Raw genomic sequence first — 26760 nt, forward strand, 5'->3', positions numbered from 1 at the left:
CTCTTGGTTAATACAGGGTAGGTTTCTCTGCACGGTTAGTGTTCACTGGCTCACCACAGGGAAGACAGCTGGTTTTTAATGTTACAGTTGTTAAAACGTAGAGGGTACTCCTTGTTCTGTTTTGCTTTTGGGACAGGGTCTTGGGCTGGTCTGGAACTCTGTGTGCAGCTTTGGGTGGCTTTGAACTCACAAGAGATCCTCCTGCCTCTGCCTTCCGGGTGCTGAGATTAAAGGTGTTTGTTACCATGCCTAACAAGGGTCCTCTTTGGCCCCATCTAATTTGGAGCTCACTCTGTAGCCCAGGCTGGTCTCAGACTCACGATAGTCCTCCTGCCTCAGCTTCCAGAGCACTGGGATTGTGGCTTCTGGAAGTAATCTTTCGGGAGGTCTAGCTAAGACTTGGTTTTAAACCATGTGTGTGTGTGGTCTGTGTGTGGGTGTGCGCAAGAGTGCAGGGTGGCCCTGGAGTCCAGAAGAGCGCGTCAGAGCTCCTGAAGCTGAGGTGCAGGTGGTTATGAGCTGCCCAGTATGGCAGCTGGTGACAAAACTGGGTCCAGAACAGTACAGACTGTGGTCCTGCCGTAACTCGTGCTGCCCTGGAACTCCGCACGCAGCAGGGAATGACCTTGGGCGTCTGCCCCCAGGTGCCAGGATCACAGGTGTGTGCCATGATGCCCTGCTTGGGTTACCATCCTTTTCAAGCAGACATTCAGAATTTAGGAGCTGAACCTGTTCCCTTACTCCGGTGACACTGTCATAATTCAAGCCTTGTGGACCTTTGGGTTAATGATATGTAAACATGGTTTTGTTTTAATCCCAAGTGTGGGACGTGGGACTGATTCAGATGGTCACAGCAGCAAATTATTTGCCTATGTGGGCTCAGAGAGGGAATAAATGCCAGAGCCCAGAAAGAGAGACAGAGGGCTCAGAGAAGAAAGATGAAGGCTGCTGGTCCTTCCTCCGCTGCTCCTGGTTGCTGCTGATGCAGTTTGACCAGAAGAAGTTGGCGATCTCCCGAAAGGAAGATTGGACTAAGGAACCAAGACCCTAACCAGCAGGAAGAAGCCTAAGATAACTCTGGCCCCTGTCCCCACTAATCTTCTTTCTCTCCTACCTCATATTGGGGTGCTGGAAGGGACTGGGGTGGATAAGAGGGAGCGGTATAAGAAACTCGGATAAAATAGTTAAAAACTAGCGCTAACAAAACCTTCTGTAGAATTTGTCTTTAGGAAGGTGTGCCTCACGGTTTAAACTCTCTTCAGGGGTGGTGAGGTGGTGCTTAAGCATACCTGCTGCTCCTCCAGAGGACCTGAGTTCAGTTCCCAGCACCCTCGTCGGGCAGCTCACAATTGCCTGAGGCTCACACACATGAAACAGTCTTCAACTGATGGTCAATCTTTGTGCTTCTATGTGTGTCCATGCATGTGGATTCCTGTGTGTGGTTTTTGCTGTGGTACGTGGGAAGCTCAGAGGGTAACCTCAGGTGCCCTCGCTTTCACCTTGTTTGGCTTTTCCTGTTGTTGGAGTGAGCACTCATTTGGTTTTGAGGTAGAGTCTCACTGTGGCTGGCCTGGGACTATGTAGACCAGGCTGGCCTGACTCACAGCCATCCATCCGCCTGCCTCGACCTCAGAGTGCGGGGGTTGGAAGCGTTCACCAGCATGGCTGGGACGGAGGTTCGCAGACCTGTGTGCCGGGACAGCTGGTCCACATGCTCTGGGGCTGAGGACTGCCCTGTATCCACCTCCCACTTGCTGCAGAACTGTGATTAGACACACTCGTCATTACACCCGGCCTATGTGAGGTCTGTGGCTTCAAACTTCCGTTCTCCACTTACACGCATGGACCTCTCCCAGGGAGCCATCTCCCCAGCTCAAGCTGTAATCACTGACGGTGGAATAAATGATCCCGAAGTGTTTCACAGCCAAGGGGCCTCTAAGCTCCTGAGCTACATTATCATGTCCATGTTCCAGCTGTTATAGCCAAGAACTCAAACTGATGATCTCCCTTTTCCAAGCCAGAGTTTCTCCCACTTTCCCCCCTTCCTTGGCTACCTCTGTAACCCCGGGTGATACCCTGAGGCTCTCCTTCACCGTACCTTTCTTTATTGACCAGCCCAGGGCCTTTCTGTCCCTTAAATAGCCAATCAGCCTACTTGTCTCCACCTCCTGCTCTCCCTTCTGGTCCAGGCTGTCTCTGGCCTCCCCGTCCAGTTGATTCTATCAGCTTTCCCCCGTTAGTTACAGGGAGCTCCGAATCTCAGGCATGTTCTGCTACTGCTCCTACTGCTGTCCAAAATCTCTTAAGGTAGCAAGTGTTGAATGGCACCCAGAGCCTATGCCGCCTCCAGTCAGGGTGGCACAGACTAACCCCAGCACTCACGAGGCCGAGACAGTGCTTCTGAGTTTGAGGACAACCTGGACTAATACAGTGAGGCTGTCTCCAAACCGAAAGAATCCACGTCCCTGTCTCTGCAGTGGGGGACGGCTTTGTGACCAGCCTTGACCAGTGACAGCATGAGGCAGAAACGGTGTGTGTTCTGGAGGCCAGCCCTCCACAGCGCTGCCCTTTTGTCGAGGTCTTCTGCCCTTGGGTTCTGTGATGGTGGCTCTGAGACAACGGTGGAGAGGTAGGTCACACCTGAGCACTGGGAGTGAGGCCCCAGAGGAAGATGGAGGTACGTCCGTCGGTGGCTAGTGCTGACTGCCTGACGTGCTAGTGAAGGCATCTGGGGTGTTCCTGCTCAGCTAACCTACACATGACACACATGAAGGAGGCCAAGAGACACAGCAGAGGGTCTCCAGCCAACCCACAGAACGTTTTCCTTAAAAATGTGTAACTTGTGCATTTGTTTTTAAATTATTTTTAATTATGTCTGTCTGTACAACAGGTGCGCAGGTGCCTGTTGAGTCAAAAAGAGGGTGTCAGATGCTGCCCCAGGGCTGGAGTTGTGGGGTGTGGGGCACCTGAGGAGCCTCAGGAGGGCAGTATGCACCTTTACCGCTTACTCGTCTCTTCAGCCCTCCTCCCACCTCACCTCCATTTCATTTTTAAAAGTTGTGTCACTAGATTTTGGGATGGTTTGTGTACATATCAACAGAGAACAAAACAGATACCTCCCTGTTCCCTTTAGGACTAAAGTAATATTCTGAAGGGCCGGGAAGGCCCATGTGCTCTGACCTCAGCATCTCACATTTTACCTCTGTTTGCGCTGTGGACACCCTGGCTTTGCAGACTTTGGGGTTTGGGTGTTAAATGTCCTCCAAAGCCAAGTGTTGAAGGTTTGGTTCCAGGTGATGGTACCTTGGAGACGCAGCGGAACTGTTAGAATTTAGGCTTCTGGGGGTGGGTTCCTGAGAGGGACAACAAGAGCTCCATCCATCCCTTCCTCTCTGCTTCCAGCTGCTTTAAAGCAAGCAATTTATTCCGCCATGCTGGCCTGCCACAGGCTCAAAGGCCAGTGGGCCACGCAGCCTTGTGCTGACCCTCTAAGCCCCTGAGCCGGAATCAGCCTTTCCTTGTTTACCTCTGCTGTTTCATCTCAGCCACACAGAGCTGTCTGACCGCTGCTTGTGTTTCCTTCTGCCCAGCCTTTGCACCCATCACAGCCCTCACGCCCTTGCCTTTGATGCCTGCCGCACCAGCTCTCAGGCAGCCTCGCCTCGTCAGGGGCTCACTGACATGGGCTCACACGTGAACACTGTGTGCTTCCCCACAGACTGGGCAGCAGAAGTTTGTTCGAGAACAGAGACCGTGTGGTTATCTCCCCCAGCAGCAAACTGGTCGCTTCATGCCTGATGCGGCCTCGTAGAACGACTCGATACACAAACATTCACTGAATTTATGGATACAGTGGGCGAGAAATAATGGCAAATGTCTACATAGGGGGATGTGGCGATGAAGGAAGGTTTTGTTTACAAGGGACTTCTACCTCTGGAGGTAATTCTAAGAGGAGGCTTTCAAGGGTGCTGTGCTCGGGGGCAGGCAGCATTAGAGCGCATTGCTGTTCAGGAGAACTATTTCAAGGAAATACTATTTTGAATTGATAAATTCTTGTATGTTTGTCACAGATGAATTACTCATAGCTTAGTCATGTATCTGGCTTCTCTGACTCCTCCACGGGCTTCCAGGATGAGTGGGAGTTAGAGGGCTGGATGGAAGTGCTCATTAGTTGATCCTGAGGTTGCTAATCCAGTTGCTGGCGGCAGGCTGCTCCGGCTTTTGGAAATCAGTTTCACTCTGTACTCTGAGCTTTCAGACGAGGCAGGATGAGAGTGGAAGGGAGGCGCTGAGGTTATATTTAAGGGTGGCAGAGCTATCCTCCTCCTCCTGGCGATCTCTGCAGGCTGTACCTTCCCCCACTGCCTTTCCTCCAAGAAATCCGGGTCCACAAAGGAGAACAGCGGCAGGACCTGAAGAGCCCGCTGGACTCTGTCTGCCGCCTTCCTCTCTTTGTACCCCTCCAAAGAGCGGGGCGCTTTCACATCACAAAACCACACCCCAGTGACGGTTCCCATCCAGCCGCAAAGCGGCTTCATTTCTGGACACCTGTAGGTACAGGACAAGAGGAAAAGGAGACCTACAAGCCACGAAGCCTGGCAGATGAAACTGAAAACAGTGAGTGTGTGTGTGTGAGAGAGAGAGAGTGTGTGTGTGTGAGAGAGAGAGTGTGTGTGTGTGTGAGAGAGAGTGTGTGTGTGTGTGAGAGAGAGAGAGAGTGTGTGTGTGTGAGAGAGAGAGAGAGAGTGTGTGTGTGTGTGAGAGAGAGAGAGAGAGTGTGTGTGTGTGTGTGTGCGCGCGCACAGTGTGTGGCTCTGCACTGCTTTGCAAAGGACCCAGGGGCATCTACACGGTACTTCACAGTCATCCATAACGCACGTGCCAGGGGACCTGACACCCTTTTCTGTAGGCATGTGCGATACGGGTACACATCTGTTCCAGACACCGTGAGGACCAAGCTGAGATTTTATTTACAGTTCCCTGGGAAGTCTTACAGCAGAAGGCCACCGTTATTGCTTTAGGTTTATCGCCAGGAAGAAGACTCGAGTCCTTGGCTGCTGCACACTAACTCCAGTTCAAGCCCCGGTCTGTCCCCAGACCTTTCACAACCCGGTGGCCCACAGGCCTTCCCTAAACTCTCCAAAGCACTGTTTTCCAAGGCCACCTTGCCATTTCTGCCGCCTTTGTCAACATGGCCTTCTCCACCCTCAACCCCTCCCTGCCAGCACAAGCTGGGAGCCTAGTTCTAGAGTTAAGTCCCCGCCTCTGGGCAGGAGGCAAGATTTTGGTTTCCCAGAGGTTCTAATTTACGTTCTGCCAGGACCAGCCTGGCTGCTACGGAACGACCCGTGTCCAGTGTAGACTCCTGCCCCCTTGAAGACGTCTCCGGGCCCATGTCTGAGGCGCTCTCAAAGCTGCTTTTATCCGCCCGGATGTTTTCTGAGCTTGGGCAAAAGGGAAAAGCGGAGCGAGCCCGAAGGACTGGGAGGAGCCGCTCGAACCCGGGATTAGCGGGAAGGCCTAGCCCTAGGACACAGCGGAGCGGGGCGCGGGTGGGAGATCTACGTTCACGCTCAAGCCCATGGCGAAAGGATATGGCTTTGTTCATGCGAATCGCTACTCGAGGCCGGGACTCGTTGGCGGGCGGGGCTCCCCGATGGAGCAGGGTCGGCTTGGGCGCAATCACTCCGCTAGGGTCCCCTCGCCCCCCGACGGACTATTTCTTAGAATGCGGTTTGTTCCCCAAGAGCGCGTCGATTTCCATCACTGTCTGCGGCGTCAGCTGACTCAGCACCTTGAGGGTGGGCAGTGGGGAGGGCAGTTTTTGCGGGTCACGGAGGAAGGACGTGGGGAAGGCCACAGTGGTACCCAACGAGAAAGTTTCAGCTGCCTGGCAGCTTGGCCCGGGCTCCCTGCGCTCTCCTTTGCAAAGGGACAAGTTTGCAAGGAGGTCGCTTCCATCCACGCGGGGTTAGACAGCAGAGGGGAGGGGAATTCTGACTCTGAATTTCCAACTCACCTGCAGGGAGCCGAGATGCTCCAGCAGCTGCTCGGCATTGGACACGCCCAGCAAGACTGAGCTCACACCCTCACTCCGGAGGCACCAGGCTGGGACCAGAGGAGGAAAAGGGAGAGGAAAAAGGATCAGACCCTCCAGGAGTGCAGACTAGTCTAGAGAGAGGCGTGGGCAGTCTCTGGGGGCAGCAGGGCGCCCGCAGGGCCTCACCTATAGCGAGTTGGGCCACAGTGCAGCCCAGCTGGCGAGCGATGGGGAGAAGGTCCATGACTCTGGCTTGCTGCTTCTTGCCATCCTCGCTCTGCACTTTTTCCTTGAGCCACTGGTACCCCTGAAAGCCGAGGAGAATCAGCAGAAGGCCCTGCCCCTCTTCCAGCGCCCTGCAGCCATCTAGACAGCCCAGAGCGGCCTCCCTGAGACCCCAGCTCTCACCTTGACGACGGCGGCCTTGCAAGTCTCCGGAACTCGGCCGTCGTACTTGCTGGTGATGAGGCCGCACGCCAGGGGAGACCAAGTGACAGAGCCAACACCTAAGAGTGAGAGGATTTGGGGTGGAGCAGGGGCCAGTGTCGTGGGTGGCACAGGAAGGGGGAAGGTGTGCGCACCAATCTTGTGGTAGAGCTCATGCAGCTGCATTTCCACCTTCCCCCTCTGAAAGAAGTGGTTCTCCGTCTGTTCACACACAGGAGGGATCAGATTGAACTGCCTGGCCACGGAGTAGGCCTCCTGGGTCGGTGTGGAAAGGAGACAGGGGTGAGAGCCAGCCCTCCGCTTTCTTCCTTCTCAGCGCGGTGAGGTGTGGGCTGGTCACGAGAAGGGGGACCAGGCACGGGTGGGCGCGGTGTGTCAGGGTCACCTACCATGATTTCAGCAGCGCTCCACCTGGATGTGCCCCAGTACAGGGCCAGGCCCTGGCTGATGACATACGTCATAGCTCTCACAATCTCTAGGTGCACAAGACAGGAAAAGCCTCGAGGTCGGGCCCGTGGAGTCCTAGACCGTAGATCCGTCCCACCCAGACGCTGCGCACCCCAACAAGACCCCAGGCACGTGTGCAGTCACAGCTATTCTGCACCTCCTTTGCTCGGGCCCTAGGCCCGAGCCTCTGCTGTTGGGATTGGGGGACATTTGGGCGGGGGAGGCTGGCTTCCTGACGTGAGTCTGAGAAAGTGCTGCCCAGTTTGGGGTGCTGGTTTTACCCTCCATAGGACTGTTAGGGTCTGAACGATTGGCAAAGACGATGTCGACGTATTCCAGTTGGAGGCGCTCCAGAGACCCTTGCAAGCCTGGGGGGGGGGTAAGTGTCACCTCCAATAAAAGTGTCCGACCAACCGTCCCCGTCCCCCTTGTCATGGTCAGCTTCATCTTCGGAAACAGTCCCGGTCCTCTGCCTCAGCTTCCCAGGCACCAGCTCTCTCACCTTCAATGATGTGTTTGCGGCTCAAGCCTCGCTCAGTTTCTGCCCTGTAGGAAAAGGCTGCGTCAAGGATGAGGGCTTATCCAGAGAGAAACTGGGATGACGCTGTGGAACAGCAGCTCCCCAACCCCTGTCCCACAGACCACATCCTCTTCCTGAGTCCTCTCCCTCATTACTTACTGTCCTCCCCAAAAAATCTTGGTGGTGATAACATAGCTGGATCTCCTGGAAAAAAGTGAAATGACATTTCCGGCAGAAAAACGGCAGAAAAACAGCGCTCCTTTGGTTGGCCACGTCGCCAGTGCCCCTTCCCCGCCCCCAACAGTCTCACCTCCAACCTTTGCTCTTGAGGATGTTGCCCAGGGTTCTCTCAGCCCTGAAACAAAGACAAGGTGAGAGCACTGATATCCCCAAGACAGAGCAGTTCCTTCCCCCCCTCCCAGCTTGTCCCTCGAAGTAGAGAGAAGACCAGGGGGCCAAGCGCCCCTTTGGAGTCTCAGCTTAACCCCGGACAAGGTCGAGGGGCTCCTGAGGTGAGTCATGCAGTCATAGAATTTTCATTCATTCACCACGTCATGTATTAGCTATGTACCAAGCCCACTGTGGGTGCCTGAGGGGAGACCACGATGAGGTGAGAGAAACAGGTCAGGGAGAGAGCACAGGCTTTTCTGGCTTCAGTCGTCTGGGTTGCTCTCTCCCTTCTCTGCCTCTGTGGAACTCCAGCCAGCTCTGGACCCCCCTCCCCGCCCGCAAATGCCCGTGTGTGAGGAGTCTCATCAGCCTCCAGACCTCCCTCCCCATTCTGGAATCAGGATCTCCGTTGGTAGCCCAGGTTGGCCTCACATTCTCTACCCTCCCTCAGCCTTCCAATGCTGGAGCTGCGGGTGTGAGCCGTGATGGCTCGCCCACACAGCTATTAGCACCCAGTTACTGGACGCTTTACAAAGCTGGGGACGACCCCATAGACTAGGCTATACTTGAGGGTTGTGCTGGCCCCTCCCCAAAGCAGAGCAGGCTTTGTGCTAACCTCCATGGAGGCTCTCAGGGAGGCAAGCTCCACGGAGGGACAGCTGAGCTGAGCAGCAAATGAAGTTTACTACTGTCAGAGGTAGCACAGAGTGTCATGGCTGCTCACAGGTCTTGATTTATTTTGTTATTTATACAGTATGCTGCCTGCAGGCCAAAAGAGGGCACCAGATTTCACTATAGATGGTTGTGAGCCACCAGGTGGTTGACTGGGAATTGAACTCAGGACCTTTAGGAAGAATTGCTAGCGCCCTCAACCTCTGCGCCATCTCTGCAGCCTGAGCGAAGGCTTGGGGAAGAATGTTTACGGAAGGAAGAGGCAGAGTGGCGGCCACCTAGACTGGCTGCTCGCAGCGTAAAGTCACAGGCATGTGAGGTGACGCGGTGTGTCTGAAAGTAAAGCTGTGTGACCTTCAGGGTAAATTCCTTGGCTTTATTTTAATGTGACTGCATGGCACGTCTACTGACCTTTCATCCAGAGAGGAAGGTGTTGTGGGAACTACAACTCCCATAATACATAGGTACCTATGAGCCTGAAAAGTTGGACTTTACTGTTCCCAGAATTCCCAGGTTTTTTTTTTTTTTTTTTTTTTTTTTTTTTTTAAGGAGGGAAACAACAAGAATCCCTGATGTTCTCTCAACCTGCCTTCCAAGTACAGCTTTACTCTTTCACCCCAAGCCTTACTTTCCTGCCGCGTACACTTCAGCAGTGTCAAACAGGTTTACACCATGCTCGTAGGCTACCGTGAGGACATCTTCTGCTGTCTAGGGAGGTGAGGAAAAGCTGAAGATGAGCAGCTGCCCCTTAGGCACCCCCTTGCACCCCAGCCACAGCACCCAGCCCTGGCTTCCACAGTTTTCTCTCCTTTGCTCATCCTCTAGCTTCAGATCCCCCCAGGCCCTGCTCTCCCACTCCCCTCCCCCACCCCATGATCATGCTTGTCCAAACCCTAACCAGATCTACTTCTTTCCCTCCTTATTCCCTCACCACAACCACTTCTACCCTGTTTCTAGAACCCATCACTTATACCTCATCTGAGATCTGTGAGCCAAACGTGACCCAGGTACCTGCAAGAGAGAATTCCGAAACAGAGAACCATGGCAAACAAGCCACAAAACAACGCCCCCTTTCTCTGGTTTCTGTTCTGACTCACCAAGGCCAAGGCAGGACACCCGGAGTCCAGACTTCCCCAGATTCCTGCAGGGTACAGAAGCAGCAGAAAAGGGTGAAGCCTCCCCTCTCAATATCAGCCCCCATCTGTGCTTCCAATCTGAGAAGCCCTTAACGGTCTCAGTCCAAAGAAACCAGACCCCATGGGCTGATGGGAAGGACAGTGCTAGCCCCACAGCAGGGTCCTAGGAATATTGTTGAAAGAAAAGTGAACAGACGTTGTCCCCGAGAGCCGCCTTCCAGCGCCTCCATTCCCTCCTATTATCTGTGTCTTTCTCCTGGGTGAGGTCCTGCCTAGGTCTGGGTCACGACCGGGATGTGTGAGGTAGTGGGATTTGAAAACTGTGGCTGACTGCGGTGAGTTTGACAATGCCACTGAAGGACGCCAGCACAGTGACAGGTGTAAACCAGCTCAAGCCCGGGCACTTGACTAGGCACACAGACGAGGCCCCAGCAAAGGCACATGTGGGCATCGGGAGGATTTGTTTGACAGGGAAATCCAGCTCGCTCTCGCTCTCTCTCTCTCTCTCTCTCTCTCTCTCTCTTCCTCTCTTCACTGACTTGAAGACTGAACTAGAAACTCTCCTCCTCTTCCCAAGGCACAGATTAAACAGCTTCCTAACCAGCGCTGCTAAGGGGAGAGATTGGATACTTGAGGGGACACAGCTCATTCCCAAGCAGAGCGTCGTGCACCCCCCCATTTTGAGTTGAGAGTTTCTGGTCAGCAGAAAGTAAAAATTCCACAGCCCTTCACGCCCAACTCCTGTTCTCCAGCCCGGGGACGGGAAAAGTGGTCCTGCGGTCCTCTCTCCTGCCCTGCCCGCACCCTGGAAAGGTTAGGGAGAACGGCCTCGGGGCTGATGGGGGCACTATCTGGGTCAGGCGCCCCAACCGGCCAGAGTGAGCTGCTGTTTCCTTCCCTCCTCTCCCCAGGACGCCAACCCAAGGACACTCCATTGGAAGGGGGGAGCAGCCTGGAGATCCGGGCGTTCCCCGCCTATTTAAGGACAAGGAAGGCAGCTCAGGGGCGTCATTGAGGTCTGACAGGACTCTGTCGACCTTAGGAAACTTGATCTCATAGTTGGGGAAGCAAACAGCCGAAGAGAGGGAGTGCCAGCTAAAGAGGGGCAACCGGACTTTTCAGCTAAGTTGGAAGGGGTCGTGGCGGCCAACCTGGAAAGCCTCAAGGGTCCCGAAAGAGGAGCGAATGGGCAGGCTGCCCGGACACCCCGTACCTGTATTTCATGCCAGTGCCTCGGCCGGTGCTCTCTCGAAGGGCCCCAGCGGGTGCTGGGGGTCTGGGGACCAGTGCAGCTCGCGTCTTGGGGCCCGCTCCTCCACCCCCCGGAGGGTTCCCGGGCCCCCCGCCCACTGGCCCTCCATTACCGCCCCCAGGCCCCGGCCGGGGTCCACAGAGACGGTCCTCACTGCTCCGGCTGCGAAGGTTCTGCTCAGTACACGCGATAGACACCTGCATGCCGGCCGGCCAGGGCGGGGGAGGGGGCTCCGAGGGAGCGGGAGAGGCGGCCGGGAAGTCCGAGGGCACACAGCGGTGTGGTAGCAGTGCGATCCCCGGGAGAGCGGGAAGGCTCGGGAGGCCGCAGCGAGAGCCGCCCGGCGGGAGCGGGCCCGCGGGGGCGGGCTGCTGGAGGTCGCGGGGTTTGCGGCGGGAAAGGGAAACCGTAGGGGGGCCGCCGGGAGTGGTGGGTATTCAGGTGCCGGGGGCTGTGATGCAGGGAGGAGGAGGATAGACGGGTAAGGATGAAGATAAAGTCGAGGACCGTCTTCGGGGACAGAGACCCAGGCGCAGGGGGTGGCGAAAGACGGGCGCCACTTGAGCTGGAACCGCTGCGGGACCGCTGTGCGCCCAGCCGCGTCGGCAGCGAGCCCGGCTCATCGGCATGCAGGCCCCGCCCCCTCATCTGCATGGCCCCGCCCGCCTCCCCGCCTCCCCGCCGCTCGTCTGCAGAGGCTCCGCCCGCGGAAGGCTCCCGAACCTAAGTCACCCGCGTGCCTCGCTGGGAACAACCCGTTTTAGGACCGTGGTCCTCACTTTCTGTGCTTGAGGCACGTCAGCTTTCTTCCCGGTCGGTGGTGCGCGATCGAGAGGGCTTTTTTTTTTTTTTTTTGGTCCCAGAAAACAAGGTTTTCGGACGCTGGTTGTCACGGCTAGAGGTAAGGCAGAACGTTTACACTACACCTAGCAAAGGTTGCTGCTAAAATCCTAAAACGCAGCAGAGAATTGTGTGGCCACCCAAGTTCTCATCTGTGCGTGAGCCACACTGGGAGGGGACACAGAAGCACACGCTGGCAGCAGAGGGTGACAAAGTTTATTCTGTGTTTCTCAGAGTCAAGCAGGGAGTAAAGCTGGCAAGAACCCCTGTGAGCTTCCTTCTTGTGGCCTGAAGGCCTTCAGGTTGAAGCTCCCAGGGGAGACAGGCTGGGCCCAGGCAGTCACAGGTTCTTGGGAGGGGTGAGGTAAGTGTTTCAGCCAGCTCGGGCAGAGAAGAAGGGCAGCGATCGGACATAGGAGTCTAGCCGGGAGCGAAAGAGCTCACTTTGCACAGTCTGTCCCAGCGGGCACAGGGGGTTCTTCACGACCAGCTCCACATACAGCTGTGAAGAGGGGGGCGTGTGAGCCAGACTCGCGGCAGTTCTCATTTTCAATCTCAAACCTGGTGCGGCCTCAAGGATGTAAGAATGCTCGGGGGCGGGGCTGGGGGCCCGCTGGAGACATGGCAGACCGTTTGCTTTGGCAGAGGATGTTGGTCAGGTCACAACTGCCCATAACCCTCCGCAGACACCCACACACACCCTCTACGCCATACATGCAACCAACATAAAAACCCACACAAGCTCTCCCTTAGGAGAAATTATTGCCATTTAAGGAGCTAAGGGCTCTGGAGAAAACTGAGTTCCCAGGGATGTCATTCAGAAGGATTAGGGCAGAAACTGAGAGGCCCCCAGGGCCCTGGGAGGAGGGTCCCCGGCGGACACTGACCGCACTGTAGATGTGGTGCAGCACATCTCGGATGGGGCCCACGCCCAGGTCAGTGTTCATGACAACCTTGATCCCAGTGGGCGTCTCATAGTAGTGCAGTTTGTAACGGCTGGTTTGGAAAGACAGAAAGCCATCCTTCCTGCGGAAATGGGGGTTAAGACAGGAGTGCAGTCACTCCCAGAGAAATCTGTGTGATCCCTCAAGGCCAACTCCTTCCTGTTCCTATAAGCAGTTTGTAGCAGCCTCGTGCAGTAGAGACACCTACCATCCTCTCCCACCCCAACCTGGCTGCTGCCGCCTTCACTCTCCCAACTTTCACCCCTACCTGCAGCCGCTCCTGCCTGCTTCAGGACTCTTGTTCCAGCCTCGGCCTCTAAGACCCCTCTCCCCTCTCTGGGGCCACATGCCACTTCCATTCCAAAACAATATCCCCCTCTGCCAAAGCTGGCTGGCCGTGCCCTCGGCAGCCCTCACCCGGTCGTACATGTCTAGCGGGGACATCTTGCTGACAAACGAGCGGATGGAGAAAAGCATCCCGTACATCAGCTTGTACTCCTGGGGAGAGGGGGTAGAATTAGGTGTCTGTTACGGAGGGAGACAGTCCGGCAGGGGGCAGGAAGCAGGGTTTGGAGAGCAAGGACCGGGCTGGGGCTGTGTGCGTTTGGGGGGTACGCGGGGACCCTCCGGTCACCTCTTCCTTAGGGATCCCCGCTTGCTTCTTGCGGTGCCACTCGCTGTAGTGTAGGCACACTCCATTCCGGTCAAATAGGTACAGGTTGTGGACAGTCATCTGCAAGATGAGGAGCCTCGCTCAAAGGCTCGCACCCGACTTTGCAGAAGCAGCTTCTTCAGCCAGGTGGGAAGCCAGCCCCGGACTCACCGGAATTGCTCCGAGAGACGGTGACAAGCTACTTCCGGTTTCCGAAGCCCAGCTGGGGCTCCAGCGGCACCGCGGCAGCACTAACTCCGCCCCCGCCAGACTCCGCCTCCCTCCTGCAGCCAATCCGCGGCCAGCGACGCTGCGCGCGTGCGCGCCCGCGCTCCCAGGCTCCGAAGCCCCGGGAGAGGCAGGGAGCGCGGTGTCGCGGGCGGGTGACGTAACCCATGGGAGGTGGGGCTGCCGGCCGTGGGCGGGAGGCTGCCAACGGTCTCGGGAGCGGAGCGCCGCGCCGCGCCGCGCCGGGAGGGGTGGGCTTTGGTGGTTCTCTGTGGCGGCTGTGGGGTCGGGGGACCGTCCTCTTCATCTTGGCAAGCCCGGGGGCCGACGTGCTCAGAGTGGTCGGAATCCGGTGGTCGCAGCAGAGACTCCCCGGGGGACGGGACTGTGCTTTCTGGGGGAGGGGGGGGGGGGCATTCTGCGGACCTCCGCTGGGGCTTTCTCACCTGGGAGGGTCGGAGGGGAAATCCAAAGACGTTGACGCTGGGTGTGACAGGTGAAATAGGAGCAGGTTGGGGGTGGGGTTGTGGCAATGCAGTCTCGCCTCTCTGCACTAAAACTAATTGATGGACAGACGTGGGGCCCTCCTTGGTTTGGGTCTCTTACAGTTGAGTGTGAAAAAAAAGAGAAAGAGTTAACCAGAGCTAGCGCGTGCCGAAGTCAACCTGCAGTTTCCAGGACTCTAGTTCTGTCGCTCTGTGTGCGGGTCTCCTGCCCATTACCTCGACTGCATAGCACAACCGCTCTTCGCGGTTACCAGGAGCTGTGGGGATAGATATCTTTGCCCCATCTATGGCCTCTGAAGCCAGCGGACACTCCTCTATCGAGAAAGCCCTGATACCCTTATTTGCTGAGGATCCAACAAAGTGTCTTTTTCCCTTCCAAGTCACTTTTCTTGGTGAACTTACGCACAAGTTTGGAACCTCTCAAAGCTGAGCCAGGAATTCCCAGCTTCCTGCTGTGTCCACTTGTCTCTTCACACATGGCTACGGTCCCTACGAGCCCCAGTTCACCTCTCCGGCCAGAGGACCTCCTGAGCGATTCGTCAGAGCCGCCTGGGTTGAACCAGGTGTCCTCAGAGGTGACCTCCCAGCTCTATACTTCCCTGCATCTCAGCCGTCAGGCAGAGGCCACAGCCCGAGCTCAGCTGTATTTAGCGTCCACCTCACCTCCTAATGAGGGCTTAGACAGCTTGGCTCAAGAGCTGAGTCGCAGCTTGTCCATTGGACTGGAGAACAACGTGAAGAAAAAGGTGAGAGGGGCGCTGTGTCTTGGAGCTCTCGAAGGTATTAGAAAGTATTACGCTCTTGGACTTTCAGGGTAGCTTTGCTATGGCTTGGATCTATTATTAGATTTCAGCTATTTCCGAAGTACACATGCTTTCCTATAGAAGACGTGTTTGAGGGAATGCCATGAAGCGATATACAGGAATTTGGGAAACTGTGATGGTTCTTAGTGGTTTTTTGTTTTGGTTTTTCATGGTTTTGTTTGGTCAGATACCTGCACTGGAGAGTAGGCTGGGTGTCCTAAAGATCGGGGTTCTTGGACCCAGGTCATAACTGTGCACTTAGGGACAGCAGCAAAATATGCAAAGGCCCTTTCAGCCCCAAGTTATTTGGATTGTGTGGTTCAAAACGTGGCATGCGAGTCATTAGACCAGTGTTTAGAGAAGATAAGTTATTCCAGTGGGAAAGAAGACGGGTCTTCAGAGTATGGAGTCCAGTGGGCACAGCCGCACCAGCTTCAGGCGGGCATTTGCGCGTCAGTTGACAGCAGTCCCCTCCAGCCTGGTTTCATACCTTCTGCTCTGTTCATGTCCTCTCCTTTCTGGTCTCTGTAAACATTTGGGTTCAAGGTTAAGACCTCCCTTGTTGGGTATGACTAAAGTAGACCTTAATTTGCTAAGGCATATTTGAAAATTCTGCCCTGGCAGGGTATAGACGAGTCAGGGAAAGTCTGACTCCTGTGGCCTTTTCTCCCCTCCCCTAGGATGGCTCTAAGCATATCTTTGAGATGGAAAGTGTTCGGGGTCAGCTCCAGACCTTGCTCCATACCTCACGTGACTATCGTAAGTCAGTCAGCCCCTTCCCTAGAGCTCTAGAGGACAGCTGAGGTGTAAGGGCTGGAGGCCAGAAGCAGGAACTCGGGTGACACTTGAGAAGAAAAAGCACCCATTCTCTGGGGAAAACTTTGGGGAATGGAGAACGGGAAAGGCCTCTTTTCTTCAAATGGCCTCTGTTCCTACTTGATCCTTACTTTTGGGTCTCTTGGGCTGCAAGCAGGGGATCCCCTCATTCGAGGAGCTGGCTCAGAGAGACGGGAAGAGGACTCTTTTGACAGTGACAGCACAGCTACCTTGCTCAAGTGAGTGCTTCGTGGGGGTTCTCCGAGCCCTGGGGTTCTTATGGCCCACTTGCTTTTGCTCTGCTCCCCAGGTCCTATCACCACTTACCCATACCTAAGGATCTAAGAAGCTGGTCATTGGGTTTTCATCTTTTCTTCGTCTCTCTTCCTTCTGAAACCTGGGCAGTGGCTGTCTAGTTGGCTCTCTCTTTCCTCAGCCCGTCTTTCTTTAGCAGATTAAGCTTGTTTCTGCTGTTACTAGACCTTGCTGTAGGGGGCTGCTGTGGGGAAGGAACCTCACAGAGGAGGGCATAGGCCTCTGCTGTTGCTGGCTCCACTACGTGGTTTCTGATATATATGATACCAGGCTGGGCTCAGGGGCTCTCAGAGGTTCTCCCACCCTTGACATCGTCTTATCTGGCTTGCTCAGCACCCGGCCTCTGCAAGACCTGTCTCCATCCAGCTCAGCCCAGGCACTGGAAGACTTGTTTCCCCGCTACACCAGCCTTCGGCCAGGCGCCCCCACCAACCCCCCAGATTTTCAGGGACTGAGAGATGCGCTGGACTCAGAGCTTACACGCCGAAAGGTGAGAGGCAAAGGCTTTCTTCTGAAGTGGCAGAGTTAGAGGTTAGGGGCCTTGGGTGGAAAAGCAGGGCTGACTGCTAAGCCTGAAGGCTGGGCCCCCAGCCACTGTCCTGTGTCTGTGCCACCACCCCGAGTGGTCCTCAGATCCCTGACCCCTCCCACAGCTTATCCACTGATGGACATCTTGCTCGTCCCCTCTTACCCGAAGCTCCTCCAAGGTCAGTTCTGCGTCCTCTCTAGCACAGGTTTCACCTAACCCAGCCCCCGCCCCATGAGTGTTTTTTGAACGGGCAAGAACTTCACTGGCTCACACAAAGCTCTGGAGCTGTTGATGAAACGATGCTCTTTTCCTCCATGAGCACCCGGATGTCCAGAGGGGCAGAGAGATGAACAGGAATGAAGAAAAGGCAGGATCACTGGGTCTCAATTTTGGAACTCTCCCCATGAATTTAAACTGCTGGGCCTTGAAGGAAAGGCTTTCCAGTTCGTGTTCAGTGAGCTCCTTAGAGCGGGAGGAGCTTCCCACCCTCCACAGTGCGCACTGCAGCTGCACCTCTGAAGCCTGGTTTATGTGAAATGCGCAAAGGGAAGCGCTCGGAAGCCGACAGGTTTCCTGAGCTTACAGGGAAGTGTTCGGAGGTTGTGGGTCTCGTGGTCCCTGTGGATGCTGGAGTGTCCGGTGCTGCGTCAGACTGGGCGAGAGCAGCGCCGGCGCCCTCTGTTTCTTTCCAGCACTGTGAGCGCAGCATTCAGAGCCTGCAGACCCGGGTGCTGGAGCTGCAGCAGCAGCTAGCTGTGGCTGTTGCCGCCGACCGCAAGAAAGATGTCATGATTGAGCAGCTGGACAAGGTGACAGTAGCAGCTGTCGGGGTCTCTCCGTGGAGGGCACTGCGGAGGTGTGAGTGAGGGGTGGCAGGGTCCCAGGGTGTGTTTTCCCTGGCCTGTAATGGCCGTCCTGCCTCAGCCTCCCGAGAGCTGGGTTATAGCACTGAGCCAGCACCCCGGCTTAACCAGGTGTCCACGTGAACAGCGGGGAGAGATGGGCAGCTCATGACTAGAAAAGGGGAAAACGTGATTTTGGAATTTCATTTTCTTTGCCGTTCCCAAGACCCTGGCCCGAGTGGTGGAGGGCTGGAATCGGCATGAGGCGGAGCGGACGGAGGTGCTGCGGGGGCTCCAAGAGGAGCGGCAGGCAGCAGAGGTCACCAGAAGCAAGCAGCAGGAGGTGGGTGACCTGCCACATGCGGCCTTAGAGCCTTTCTCATGCATGTCTAGACAGGAAGAAGGAGCTTTGGTAGTGGGGTTCCCAAGACTTGCCTCTGGCTTGTGGTGGCCGCCCCCCCCCCCCCCCCGGCCCTACCACCACTGCACCTGCCGCCAGGTTCCCAGCAGCGCAGCCTTTCCGGCTCTCCTCCCCAGGCGCCCTCTTCTTGATGGCCTCCGTTGTGGAGTTAATTCTGCAGTTTCAAATTTACACTGCTAATTATTTGTGAAGCAGGGACATTTTCCTCATTCTTACTGTTCTGTGTTTTTTTTTCCTGAAAGACGGTAACACGCCTGGAACAAAGCCTTTCTGAGGCCGTGGAAGCCCTGAATCGTGAGCAGGAGGGCACCAGGCTGCAGCAGAGGCAAAGAGAGGCTCTGGTGAGAAGGTGGGCGGGGTGAGGTGGTTCCTCTTGTGTAGGTGGTGTCTGTGGGTTCCTAATTTAAGTGGCACTAGGCCATGCTTCGAAGATGTGTCCTTGGGGCATCTGCCCTGCTGATATCTGTTAGGTATTCCACCAAAACAGCCCTGCTGCCACAGACTGCAAGGTGATATATATATATATGTACTAATATATGTATGTATATTGGTTTTGGTTTTTTGAGACAGGGTTTTTCTCTGTGTAGCCCTGGCTATCGGCTATCCTGTACTCTTTTTGTAGACCAGGCTGGCCTTGAACTCACAGAGATTCACCTGCCTCTGCCTCTCAAGTGCTGGGGTTAAAGGCGTGCACCACCACCTCCTGACAAATTTTATTCTTATTAAAACATTAAACCCAGCCGAGGAGCTGGGTGTGATGTGTCAGACCTTTAATCCCAGCACCCTGGAGGGAGGCAGAGGCAGGTGGATCTCTGTGAACAGTGTGAGGCCAGCCGGCACTGCATAGCAAGACCTTATCCCTGGTACATATGTGCGCGCGCATACACACACACACACACACACACACACACACACACACACACACACACGCTACTCTGAAAGCCAGGGGACCTTCACACATCCTAGACAAGAGTTCTGCCACTGAGCTACACCCTCAGTCTGTCACCACAGAAGTTTTGATTCAACAGATACGTGGTGGGTTTCAGACGCTTCCTGGGGGATCTTGTTGAGTCAGGTGGAAACGCTGGTCTGGGTTCCATAGCCTGAGACAGTGGAGGGAGAAGCTCCTGTGGATCCTGAGGGCTGAGCAGCCCTGTGGTTGCCAGTGCATTGGTAGCCAGGCTGGGACCCTGTTGCTGTCATGACACATGCTTGCTGCCCGCAGACTGATGCCAGTGCCCTTAACAATCACAGCTGCGGTGCTGACGGTGGGGCCACGTGACCAGCTCCTCCTGAGAGCTGGAGCTGTGGTTTTAATGGTGACGGTGACAGCTGCTGTATGTTAAGTTCTTGTTAGGTGCCAGGCACTGCTAAGAGCTTTATACAGGCCTTTCACTCTAATCCTCACAAGGTAAGCAGTGTCTGATCTCGTTTTACAGACAGTGACGTATGCCTGAGAACAGGGGGTTCCCTGGGAGCAGTGCTGTACGCCCATCACGGCATCTGGGAGGTTAAGGCCAGAGGATCAGGTTTCAGCTCAGCCTGGGCCATAGCCAGCCTGATTCAAAGCAACACACACAGTGAGCAAGTGCCAAAAGCAGGGTGAAGCTGAGAGTTGAAACTCTGGGACAGAGTTCTTTTTTATTATTTTTATTTAAAAAATTACCAATCTTTAATTCCAGCACTTGGGAGGTAGAGGCAGATGGGTCTCTGTGAGGTCAAGGGCAGCCTGGTCTACATAGTGAGTTCCAGAACAGCCAGGGCTACACAGTGAGATCTGTCATGAAAAAAAGCAAAAAAAAAGAAAAAAAATCATATTGAGGATTTTATAAGAAACAGGGAGTTCATATCACACATGCACAGCCCACAAAATGGTAAATCTTCACTTGGCCTTTTGTATTTCCTTTAAAAGCATCATGAGATCTTGCTCCCCTCCATGCACAGCCTGTGTTCATGTAATTTTTCTCTCAGGTTCTGACGGCTGCAAGCCCAGGACCGAGGCACTAGGTGCTGGGTGCTGGGTGCTGGGGTCTGGCTGGAAGACAGGCAAGCTTGCTGCGCCTCACCTGGCAGGGCAGGGCGTGTCTGCTTTTTAAATAGAGTATCTTTTATTTATTCTTTACCAGTCTGGTACACAGAAGTCATGTTGCTTGATAAGCGCACCCCAAGTCTCCCTTTCTCTTGGGGTGACCTCCTTTCCAGTTGTTGGCTGGTCCTGTGGGCTTGGCTGCACAGGTCTTGTGCAGGTGACTAGAGCTGCCGAGTTCACACACGCCAGGGGACAGGACAGCAGTTCACTCCCTCCCCCGTGTCCCTCTTCATGACGTTTCCCAAGCTTGGGGAGGGAGGGTTGGCTTAGAGGCCTTCACTCAGCTTATTTATCACACTCTCACCCAGGTCCAAGTTTCCCCGTTAGCCGCTGCCACAGTAGAATGAAGCTTCACTGGCCGGGGTTGGGGACAGCACAAATCTGTGTTTAAATAGGAGTTTTAAAAGTGCATCTGTTTGAGCCAGGCATGTTGGTGCACGCTTGTAATTCCAGCACTTGGGGAGGCAGAGGCAGGCTGTCCTGTGAGTTTGAGGCCAGCCTGGTCTACACAGAGAAACCCTGTTCTGAGAAACAAACAAACAAAAGAGTATCTTTATTTTACATGTGTGGTGGTTCTGCCTACATGTATGTCTGTGCACCACATGCATGCTGGTGCTCACAGGCCAGGAGAAGGCTCAGATCGCCTGGAACTAGAGTTAAAGACACCCGTGGGGCACCACGTGGGTCCTCGGGGAGAGCAGGCGACACTCTTCCTCACTAAGCCGTCTCTCCAGCCCTTAAACATGGGAGTTTTGTTTTGTTTTTGTTTTTATTTTTTGAGACAGGGTTTTTCTGTAGCTCTGGCTGTCCTGTCTCTTTGTAGCCCAGGCTGTCCTCGAACTCACAGAGATGCACCTGCCTGTGTCTCCCCGAGTGCTGGGATCATAGGGGTGTGCCAGCCTAAACAAGTGTGTTCAGAAAGCATTTGACATTGTTTCCCTTTGGCAAGACAGCAGTCTTCGGTCTCCCCAGGACCTGTAACCTTCAAGCTTTCGCTTCTGCCAGGCTTGCTGGCCCAGGTGTCATTCCCACCTGTAGAACAGTGGATGGCGTGTTCTCCTACCGTGTTCTAGCTGAGCTAGGCAGCTGCTGTACCGTTAGTGACTGTAATCCTCAGCACTCACCATGTGGGGGGTCTGTCAGGTAGCTGCTCTGGTGAGCACACACTAAAGCAGCTGGCATTCTCTGGGGCTTTAGGAAGAAGAAAGGCAAGCCCTGACGCTGAGGCTGGAGGTGGAGCAGCAGCAGTGCCGGGCCCTCCAGGAAGAGCGGGATGAGGCTAGGGCCGGGCTGCTCTGTGAGCGCCGGAAGCTGGAGGCCCTTCAGGTTGCTCTAGACGAAGAAAGGCAGGCCTGGACCCAGCAGGAGCACCAGCTGAGGGAGCGCCACCAGGCGCTGCAGGAAGAAGGCCAGGCTCAGCTGGAAAGAGAGAAGGTAGATGTAGCAATCGCAAGAGTTGGGGAGTGGAAACATGGGGGAAATTACTAACAAGAATTGATATCAGAATGTGGAGGTTAATAGGGAACAAGGGTGGAGAAGAAAGAGTTATGTGGAAGACAAGATTGGGAGGTGAGGACCAGTGTGAGGGGCTGGAAGCAGCAGGTACATATAAGGCCAAAGGTGACATTATATAGAGGTGGGGGAACAGGGTGAATAGGAGGAGGGAAGGACAGAGGGTGACTGGAATCTATAACCAGCAGTTAGGAGCTGAGGCCTGCACAGAGACTGGAGTTTCCTTTTTAGGGGAACAGCCAGCGGGAGGCGCAGGCAGCCCGGGAGGCCCAGCAGCAGCTGGCCCTGCTGCAGTCTGAGGTGCAGCGGCTGGAGGGGGAGCTGGACACAGTCCGGAGAGAGAGGGATGCACTGCAGCTGGAGATGAGCCTGGTCCAGGTGAGTCCGAGTGTTCTGTGCTTGAGAACAGGTCTGAGCACACACAGTGACTTGGAAATGGTGGAGACTTGCCCGTCTCGGGTGTTTGGGGTTCATCATTGGTTAATTTGGTGATACTCTGCCTTAAACTCCACCACTATTTCCCCACAACATGGCTGCTCACTGTTACTGTTAGCAAACACTGGTTCATCTGTGGTTCTTAGAGATGGCGCCCGCCGCGCTGACGAGCAGCTGAGAGCTGGCGCCACACCTGACTCTGATTGGTAACAGTCTGCTTTGTATTTATCGTCACTTTATTTTATCTCTTAAAGTTTCATTGGTCATTGTATGTGGTCTGAGTGTGGGCCTGGGGGAGGTGAATATGTACCGTGACACGTATATGGAGGTCAGAGAGCAGAGGAGTGGGGCTTAGCCATCTAGCCAGCTCCAGTACTGTCACTTCAGTCACTTCTGCTAATACCGCTAAGTTGGGGACCCAGGAGGATGATGTTTATTTATGTGGGAAGTTCCTGTAACAGTTCATGGACCTGACTCAAAACAGTACCAAAAATTGTCAGACACAATTAGGTTAAAAAGTGCTCTTTAGGCAGGCCTGGTGGCACAAGTCTGTAATTCCAGCTACTTGGAAGGCTGAGGCAAGAGGATCTTAAGTTGTAGCCCAGCCTGGGCTACAGTGTGAATGTGACTTCAAGGAGAGCCTAGGCAACTTAGTGAAATCCTGTGTCCAAAAGTAACTTGTAGACTAGGACATGGCTCAGCATGTGTGAGGCCCTGTGTCCCATCCCTAGTGCCACTAAGGCAGCAGCAACAGAAACCTTGCTGGGCTGGAGAGATGGCTTGGCTGCTAGCAGCACTGGATGCTCTTCCAAGGGACCCACGCTTGATTTCCAGCATCCAATGGCGGCTGACGCTGACAGCCACCTGGAAGGCCAGTTCCAGGGATCAGACACCCCTTTCTGGTCTCTGTGGAGCAGGTGCCAACATGGTTTTAATTCTACTTCACCCGCTCTCAGAAGCTCGTTGAGCGGCTCTTACTGACATCTTACACATAAACAGAGGCCCGTGGTGGTCGGAACTAAACTAATGGCAGAACTGACCACATTTTACCCACAGGCAAAGCCCGCATGCAGCGAAAGCAACGGTTTTTAAGAGTACATTGAATCTTAAGTTCGCATTCCCTAGCCTCTGGTCACTACTGCAGCCAGGCTTGGCAAACTTTCCACAAAGGACCAGAGAGCCAGTATTCTTGACTCAGTGGGTAACGCGTTCTCAGTTGTAAATACTCTCCTGTCGTAACACAGAGAGTACCGTGGAAAGGTGTGAAAAATGGGTGCCCATGTCCTGGTCAGAGTCTTGCAACAGCAGGCAGTGGGGAACTCTTTGAGCTGTAGCTGGCTGATTCCTGGAACGTCGCAGAGGCTTGGAGAAAGCCGTGCTTCAGTCTACTGAGGACCTCTGTTTATGTGTGAGATGTTTGTCAGGGCCAGTGCGTGAGAGCAAGTTCAGTAGAATTAAAGGACCACTCCTAAGGGAGTGAGCAAGTAAAGGAGCCGAGAACGGCTTCTCAGAGCTTGGCTGTTTTCTCAGGGAGAGGAGCCACCGAGGCAGGAAATCTAGTGGGCATGCCTCTTCCGGCGTAATCAGAAACAGCCATGAAGTTTCTGGGTACATGGATTTTTGTTTTATTTGTTTGTTTATTACTTATTTTCATTTAAAATTTTACGTGCATTGGTGTTTTGCCTGCATATGTCTCTGTGAGGTGTCAGATCCCCTGGAACTGGCTTTACACACAGCTGTGAGCCTCATGTGGGTGCTGGGAATTGAACTCAGGTCCTCTTGAAGACCGCTGAGCCATCTCTCCAGCCCCTTACTTACTTATGTTTTAGACAAGGTCTGGATACATGGAGGTGGATTGTCCTTCTCCTACTGCCTCAGACTGTCAGCAGCTGGATTCAAGCATAAGCCACCATCCCTAGCTTGGCTATATGGGCTTAAAGCTTAGAAAAAGGTAGGGATAATATGAAATATCTGGGAATTAAGAAATGTAGTAAAAAAAAAAAAAAAAAAAAAAAAAAAAAACAGCCTGGATGTCAGCAGAGAGTAGAGAGGAGGAGGTTGGCAGGACGAAAGGGCAGCTGGAGTCAGAGCAGTCAGCCACCACTCAGAGGAGAATCAAGAAGAGGTCCTGCTGAGGGAAAACGTGTTGAGACGGAGTTTGGGCCCGGGATCAGGAGTTGCAGTGACATCAGAAGAGACGCAGATGGAGGAACAGCCACTGTGGGATTAGAACCGACCTCTTCGTGAGTGAAGTAGCAGCCAGATTCCAGTGAGCTGCAGAAGGAGCAAGAGGCCGAGAATGGAGCCGGCAGTTGTAGGCCACTGGCGGCCCAAATGCCTCCTGGCCCGGGAAGGTGGGGCACACTCGACGTTGCCGGCTGCTCTGCATCTCCTTGGGTCCGTACAGCTACTTCTTTGCTCTAATCTTCGTCCTTGAGGCAGATGAGGGGGTTTGGTTGACTTTGTTTCATTTCCCACCGCTTAGAAGACTAGGCTCAAACAGAATGGAGCTGACCGTCACCCACCTCCCTTCACTCCCAGGCCAGATACGAGAGCCAGCGGATCCAGATGGAGTCGGAGCTGGCAGTGCAGCTGGAGCAGCGGGTGACGGAGCGGCTGGCGGAGGCTCACGAGAGCAGCCTGCGCCAGGCTGCCTCTCTGAGGGACCACCATAGGTACCCGCCTCGCTAGACAGTGTTTCCCTGGTGGCATCAAGTGTGATTGGCTTCCCCGTGTGCTCAGGGGCGTGGACCCTCTTGAGCCTGACTCCCAGCAGACTCCTCGTCCCATCTGTTAAGACCCTAGTCCCTCTTGGGAGAGTTGCCATGAAGGGCTTACGGAGAGGCCTACAAGTCTCACTCCCACGGCATGGCCAGCACTAAAGGGCAGGGCAGGGCAGGGCATGCTGCTCCCGGCTCCTCTTTTGGACAGTGCTGAAGTGTGGTGTTCCCAGTGCGGCCAGGGACGAGCCTCCTTCCTACCCCAGCCCTGCTTCCCACCCCTCACATGCTTGGGGGAGGGGGGGCTTCTGTTTTGTTTGTTTGTTTGTTTGAATTTTTAGTCATTTTCTTTTTAGACCAGACTGGCCTTGAGTTCACAGAAATCTGTCAGTCTCGCCTCCTGAGAGCTGGGGTTAAAGGCATGTGACATCATGCCTGGTGGAAATGCTCTCTATTAGATCTTTTTCAAGTGGACATGGATTACAGGACTGTAATCTCAGTTTGGGTGGCTGAGGCAGGAGGATTACAAGTTTGAGATAAGCCTGGGCTGCATAGTGAGATTCTGTCTCAAACCAGACCAACCTGATCAGCTCATGTGTTGCTTTCTGGGGAATTCATTGTGTGGCCTCAGCTTTGTTCTTACCGTCCCTGTGCTGGGCATGAGCCAGGAGGTTGCAGCTGTCTGTCTCCTGACCTGAGCCCACAAAAATAAGGGTCCCTGACAGTGAGGCGCTGAGTGGGAGGACCAGCAGGTCTCATGTAAGCCAATGGCTTGTGCCAAGCAACTTTATTTAGAAGTGCAGCATCTTCTGTACTATTGGAGGGGGCGGGGTGGGGGCTCGACAGCCAAGGTCGGCAGAGAGCTAAGTCAGACATGTTGGCAAAGGGAAGACGGGGCACCTCACACGCAGCTGCCCAGGCACTAATGACCACAGCCCAGGGGGCGAGTCAGGCCCCTGGAAACGACCTTGACTCTCTGAGGAGACACTGGTTCCCTCCCTAGACCCAGTCCACTCCCAGACAAGGACACAGAACTAATGTCCCTTGTCCTCTTCAGGGCCTCTGGGAGAGCCTTAGGTTGATCTGGCTCCTTTACCTGTACACATTCTGTCTTTTTCTCATTGGTCACATGTTTTTGTTTAAAAAAATGGCTTTTTATCAGCTGGAGAGATGGCTCAGTGGTTAAGAGCACTGTCTGCATTCCAGAGGTCCTGAGTTCACGTCCTAGCACCACATGGTGGCTCACAGCCACCTCTACTCTCTACTGCCCTCTTCTGGTGCGCAAGTGCACATGCAGATAGAGCACTGATACACATAAATAAATAAAAATCTTTTTAAAAATGGCTTTATATTTCTAATTACATGTGTGCACGTGTATCTGTGTTTAGGTACGCGCATGTGAGTACAGAGGCTTGTGGAGACACAGTGAGCTGGAGTGACAAGCAGTTGTTGGCCGCCCAGTGTGGGTGCTAGGAATCGAACTTAGGTCCTCCAGCAAGAGCAGCAGGCAGTACACTCTTAAGCACTGAGCTACCTCTGCAGCCCCCGACAATGTCTCCTGTCTACAGTCTAAGTCTCTTTCTCCCCGGGCCTTCCCAGGAAGCAGCTACAGGAACTCGGCGGACAGCACCAGCAGGAGCTGGCTGCCCAGCTGGCTCAGTTCAAGGTCGAAATGGCTGAACGCGAGGAACGGCAGCAGCAGGTGGCTCAGGACTATGAGCTCAGGTGCTGGGCTTGGGGTTCCTCTTTCCCTGGGTACAGTCCAGCCTGGGGGTGGTGGAGAGCAGCCTCTCAGAAGCTCTGACCTCCTATAATGTATCCGAATCCGTGGTTATTTCAGAGTCTGATAGTGTGTCCTGTCCTGCAAGCCTGTTCCTTAAACTCCCTAAGTCATCTCTAATGTGTGTGAGGCTGTGCGCGTCCCTGTAGGGGATGTATCGGCCAGGGGGCAATGTCGGATGTCTCCTCCACCTCAGCTTGAGACCCTCAACATGGAACTCAGCAGCTGCTTACACTGGCTGACGGTCAAGCTCTGGACCTCTAGGGTCACCCAGCACTGGGGCCCCTGTGTGCCCGCCATGCCCTGCTGAACACGGGGCTTGACTCGGGATCTCAGGTTTTGCAGGAGACAGTTACCAGCCGAGCCGACTTCCTGGCCTCTCTCTCCTCAGACTGGCAAGGGAGCAGGCCCGAGCCGTCTTCCT

The 26760-nt window shown here is 54.6% G+C and overlaps 3 protein-coding genes across 8 annotated transcripts in view; 1 reads left to right on the top strand and 2 right to left on the bottom strand.

Annotated features, from left to right (window-relative positions):
- Nucleotides 1-4951: 4951 nt before the first annotated feature.
- Nucleotides 4952-11486, bottom strand: Kcnab3 (potassium voltage-gated channel subfamily A regulatory beta subunit 3). Of its 2 annotated transcripts, XM_055594420.1 has the most exons (14): nt 10866-11486; nt 9614-9657; nt 9490-9527; nt 9145-9224; nt 7765-7809; nt 7614-7658; nt 7437-7480; nt 7216-7302; nt 6877-6962; nt 6622-6742; nt 6449-6546; nt 6227-6347; nt 6020-6108; nt 4952-5794 (listed from the first exon to the last, which is right to left on the bottom strand). In XM_055594420.1, the coding sequence occupies exons 1-14, from the start codon at nt 11105-11107 to the stop codon at nt 5717-5719; spliced, it is 1218 nt and encodes a 405-aa protein (XP_055450395.1). In that variant the 5' UTR covers nt 11108-11486; the 3' UTR covers nt 4952-5716. The 2 variants fall into 2 exon arrangements, with proteins under 2 accessions (XP_055450395.1, XP_055450394.1); XM_055594419.1 differs by having other exon boundaries at nt 6449-6742.
- Nucleotides 11487-11943: 457 nt separating this feature from the next.
- Trappc1 (trafficking protein particle complex subunit 1) lies at nt 11944-13552 on the bottom strand. Its single transcript, XM_055594166.1, has 4 exons — nt 13323-13552; nt 13116-13186; nt 12632-12770; nt 11944-12246 (listed from the first exon to the last, which is right to left on the bottom strand). The coding sequence occupies exons 1-4, from the start codon at nt 13419-13421 to the stop codon at nt 12118-12120; spliced, it is 438 nt and encodes a 145-aa protein (XP_055450141.1). The 5' UTR covers nt 13422-13552; the 3' UTR covers nt 11944-12117.
- Nucleotides 13553-13833: 281 nt separating this feature from the next.
- Cntrob (centrobin, centriole duplication and spindle assembly protein) overlaps nt 13834-26760 on the top strand; it is a 20931-nt gene continuing 8004 nt past the window's right edge. For 2 of the 5 annotated variants that reach the window (XM_055594161.1, XM_055594163.1), the window contains exons 1-11: nt 13834-14820; nt 15558-15636; nt 15848-15932; nt 16342-16498; nt 17230-17346; nt 17606-17722; nt 18043-18141; nt 21087-21323; nt 21633-21779; nt 24378-24511; nt 26156-26281. In XM_055594161.1, coding sequence (XP_055450136.1) covers nt 14551-14820; nt 15558-15636; nt 15848-15932; nt 16342-16498; nt 17230-17346; nt 17606-17722; nt 18043-18141; nt 21087-21323; nt 21633-21779; nt 24378-24511; nt 26156-26281 — 1568 coding nt within the window. In that variant the 5' untranslated portion in view covers nt 13834-14550. Of the gene's footprint in view, nt 14821-15557; nt 15641-15847; nt 15933-16341; nt 16499-17229; nt 17347-17605; nt 17723-18042; nt 18142-21086; nt 21324-21632; nt 21780-24377; nt 24512-26155; nt 26282-26760 lie in introns of those variants that run through there. The other 3 variants (XM_055594162.1, XM_055594164.1, XM_055594165.1) reach the window with 2 other exon arrangements.

The sequence above is a fragment of the Psammomys obesus genome, unplaced genomic scaffold (genome assembly GCF_907164565.1).
Source record: "Psammomys obesus unplaced genomic scaffold, mPsaObe1.curated_primary_1811, whole genome shotgun sequence".
Lineage (NCBI taxonomy): Eukaryota > Metazoa > Chordata > Mammalia > Rodentia > Muridae > Psammomys > Psammomys obesus.

Bases quoted from the DNA above. Each gene is read 5' to 3' on its own strand.
- Kcnab3 (XM_055594419.1), bottom strand. From the start codon at position 11,107: ATGCAGGTGTCTATCGCGTGTACTGAGCAGAACCTTCGCAGCCGGAGC. The intron at 7,481-7,613 runs GTAAGTAATGAG...CTTTTCCTACAG, and splicing joins AAGATTTTTTGGGGAGGACA to GGCAGAAACTGAGCGAGGCT. The intron at 6,743-6,876 runs GTAGGTGACCCT...ACACCGACCCAG, and splicing joins GGAGCGCTGCTGAAATCATG to GAGGCCTACTCCGTGGCCAG.
- Trappc1 (XM_055594166.1), bottom strand. From the start codon at position 13,421: ATGACTGTCCACAACCTGTACCTATTTGACCGGAATGGAGTGTGCCTA. The intron at 12,771-13,115 runs GTACGACCGGGT...CCATTTCCGCAG, and splicing joins AAGATGTCCCCGCTAGACAT to GAAGGATGGCTTTCTGTCTT. The intron at 12,247-12,631 runs GTCAGTGTCCGC...CCCTCTTCACAG, and splicing joins TGCACCACATCTACAGTGCG to CTGTATGTGGAGCTGGTCGT.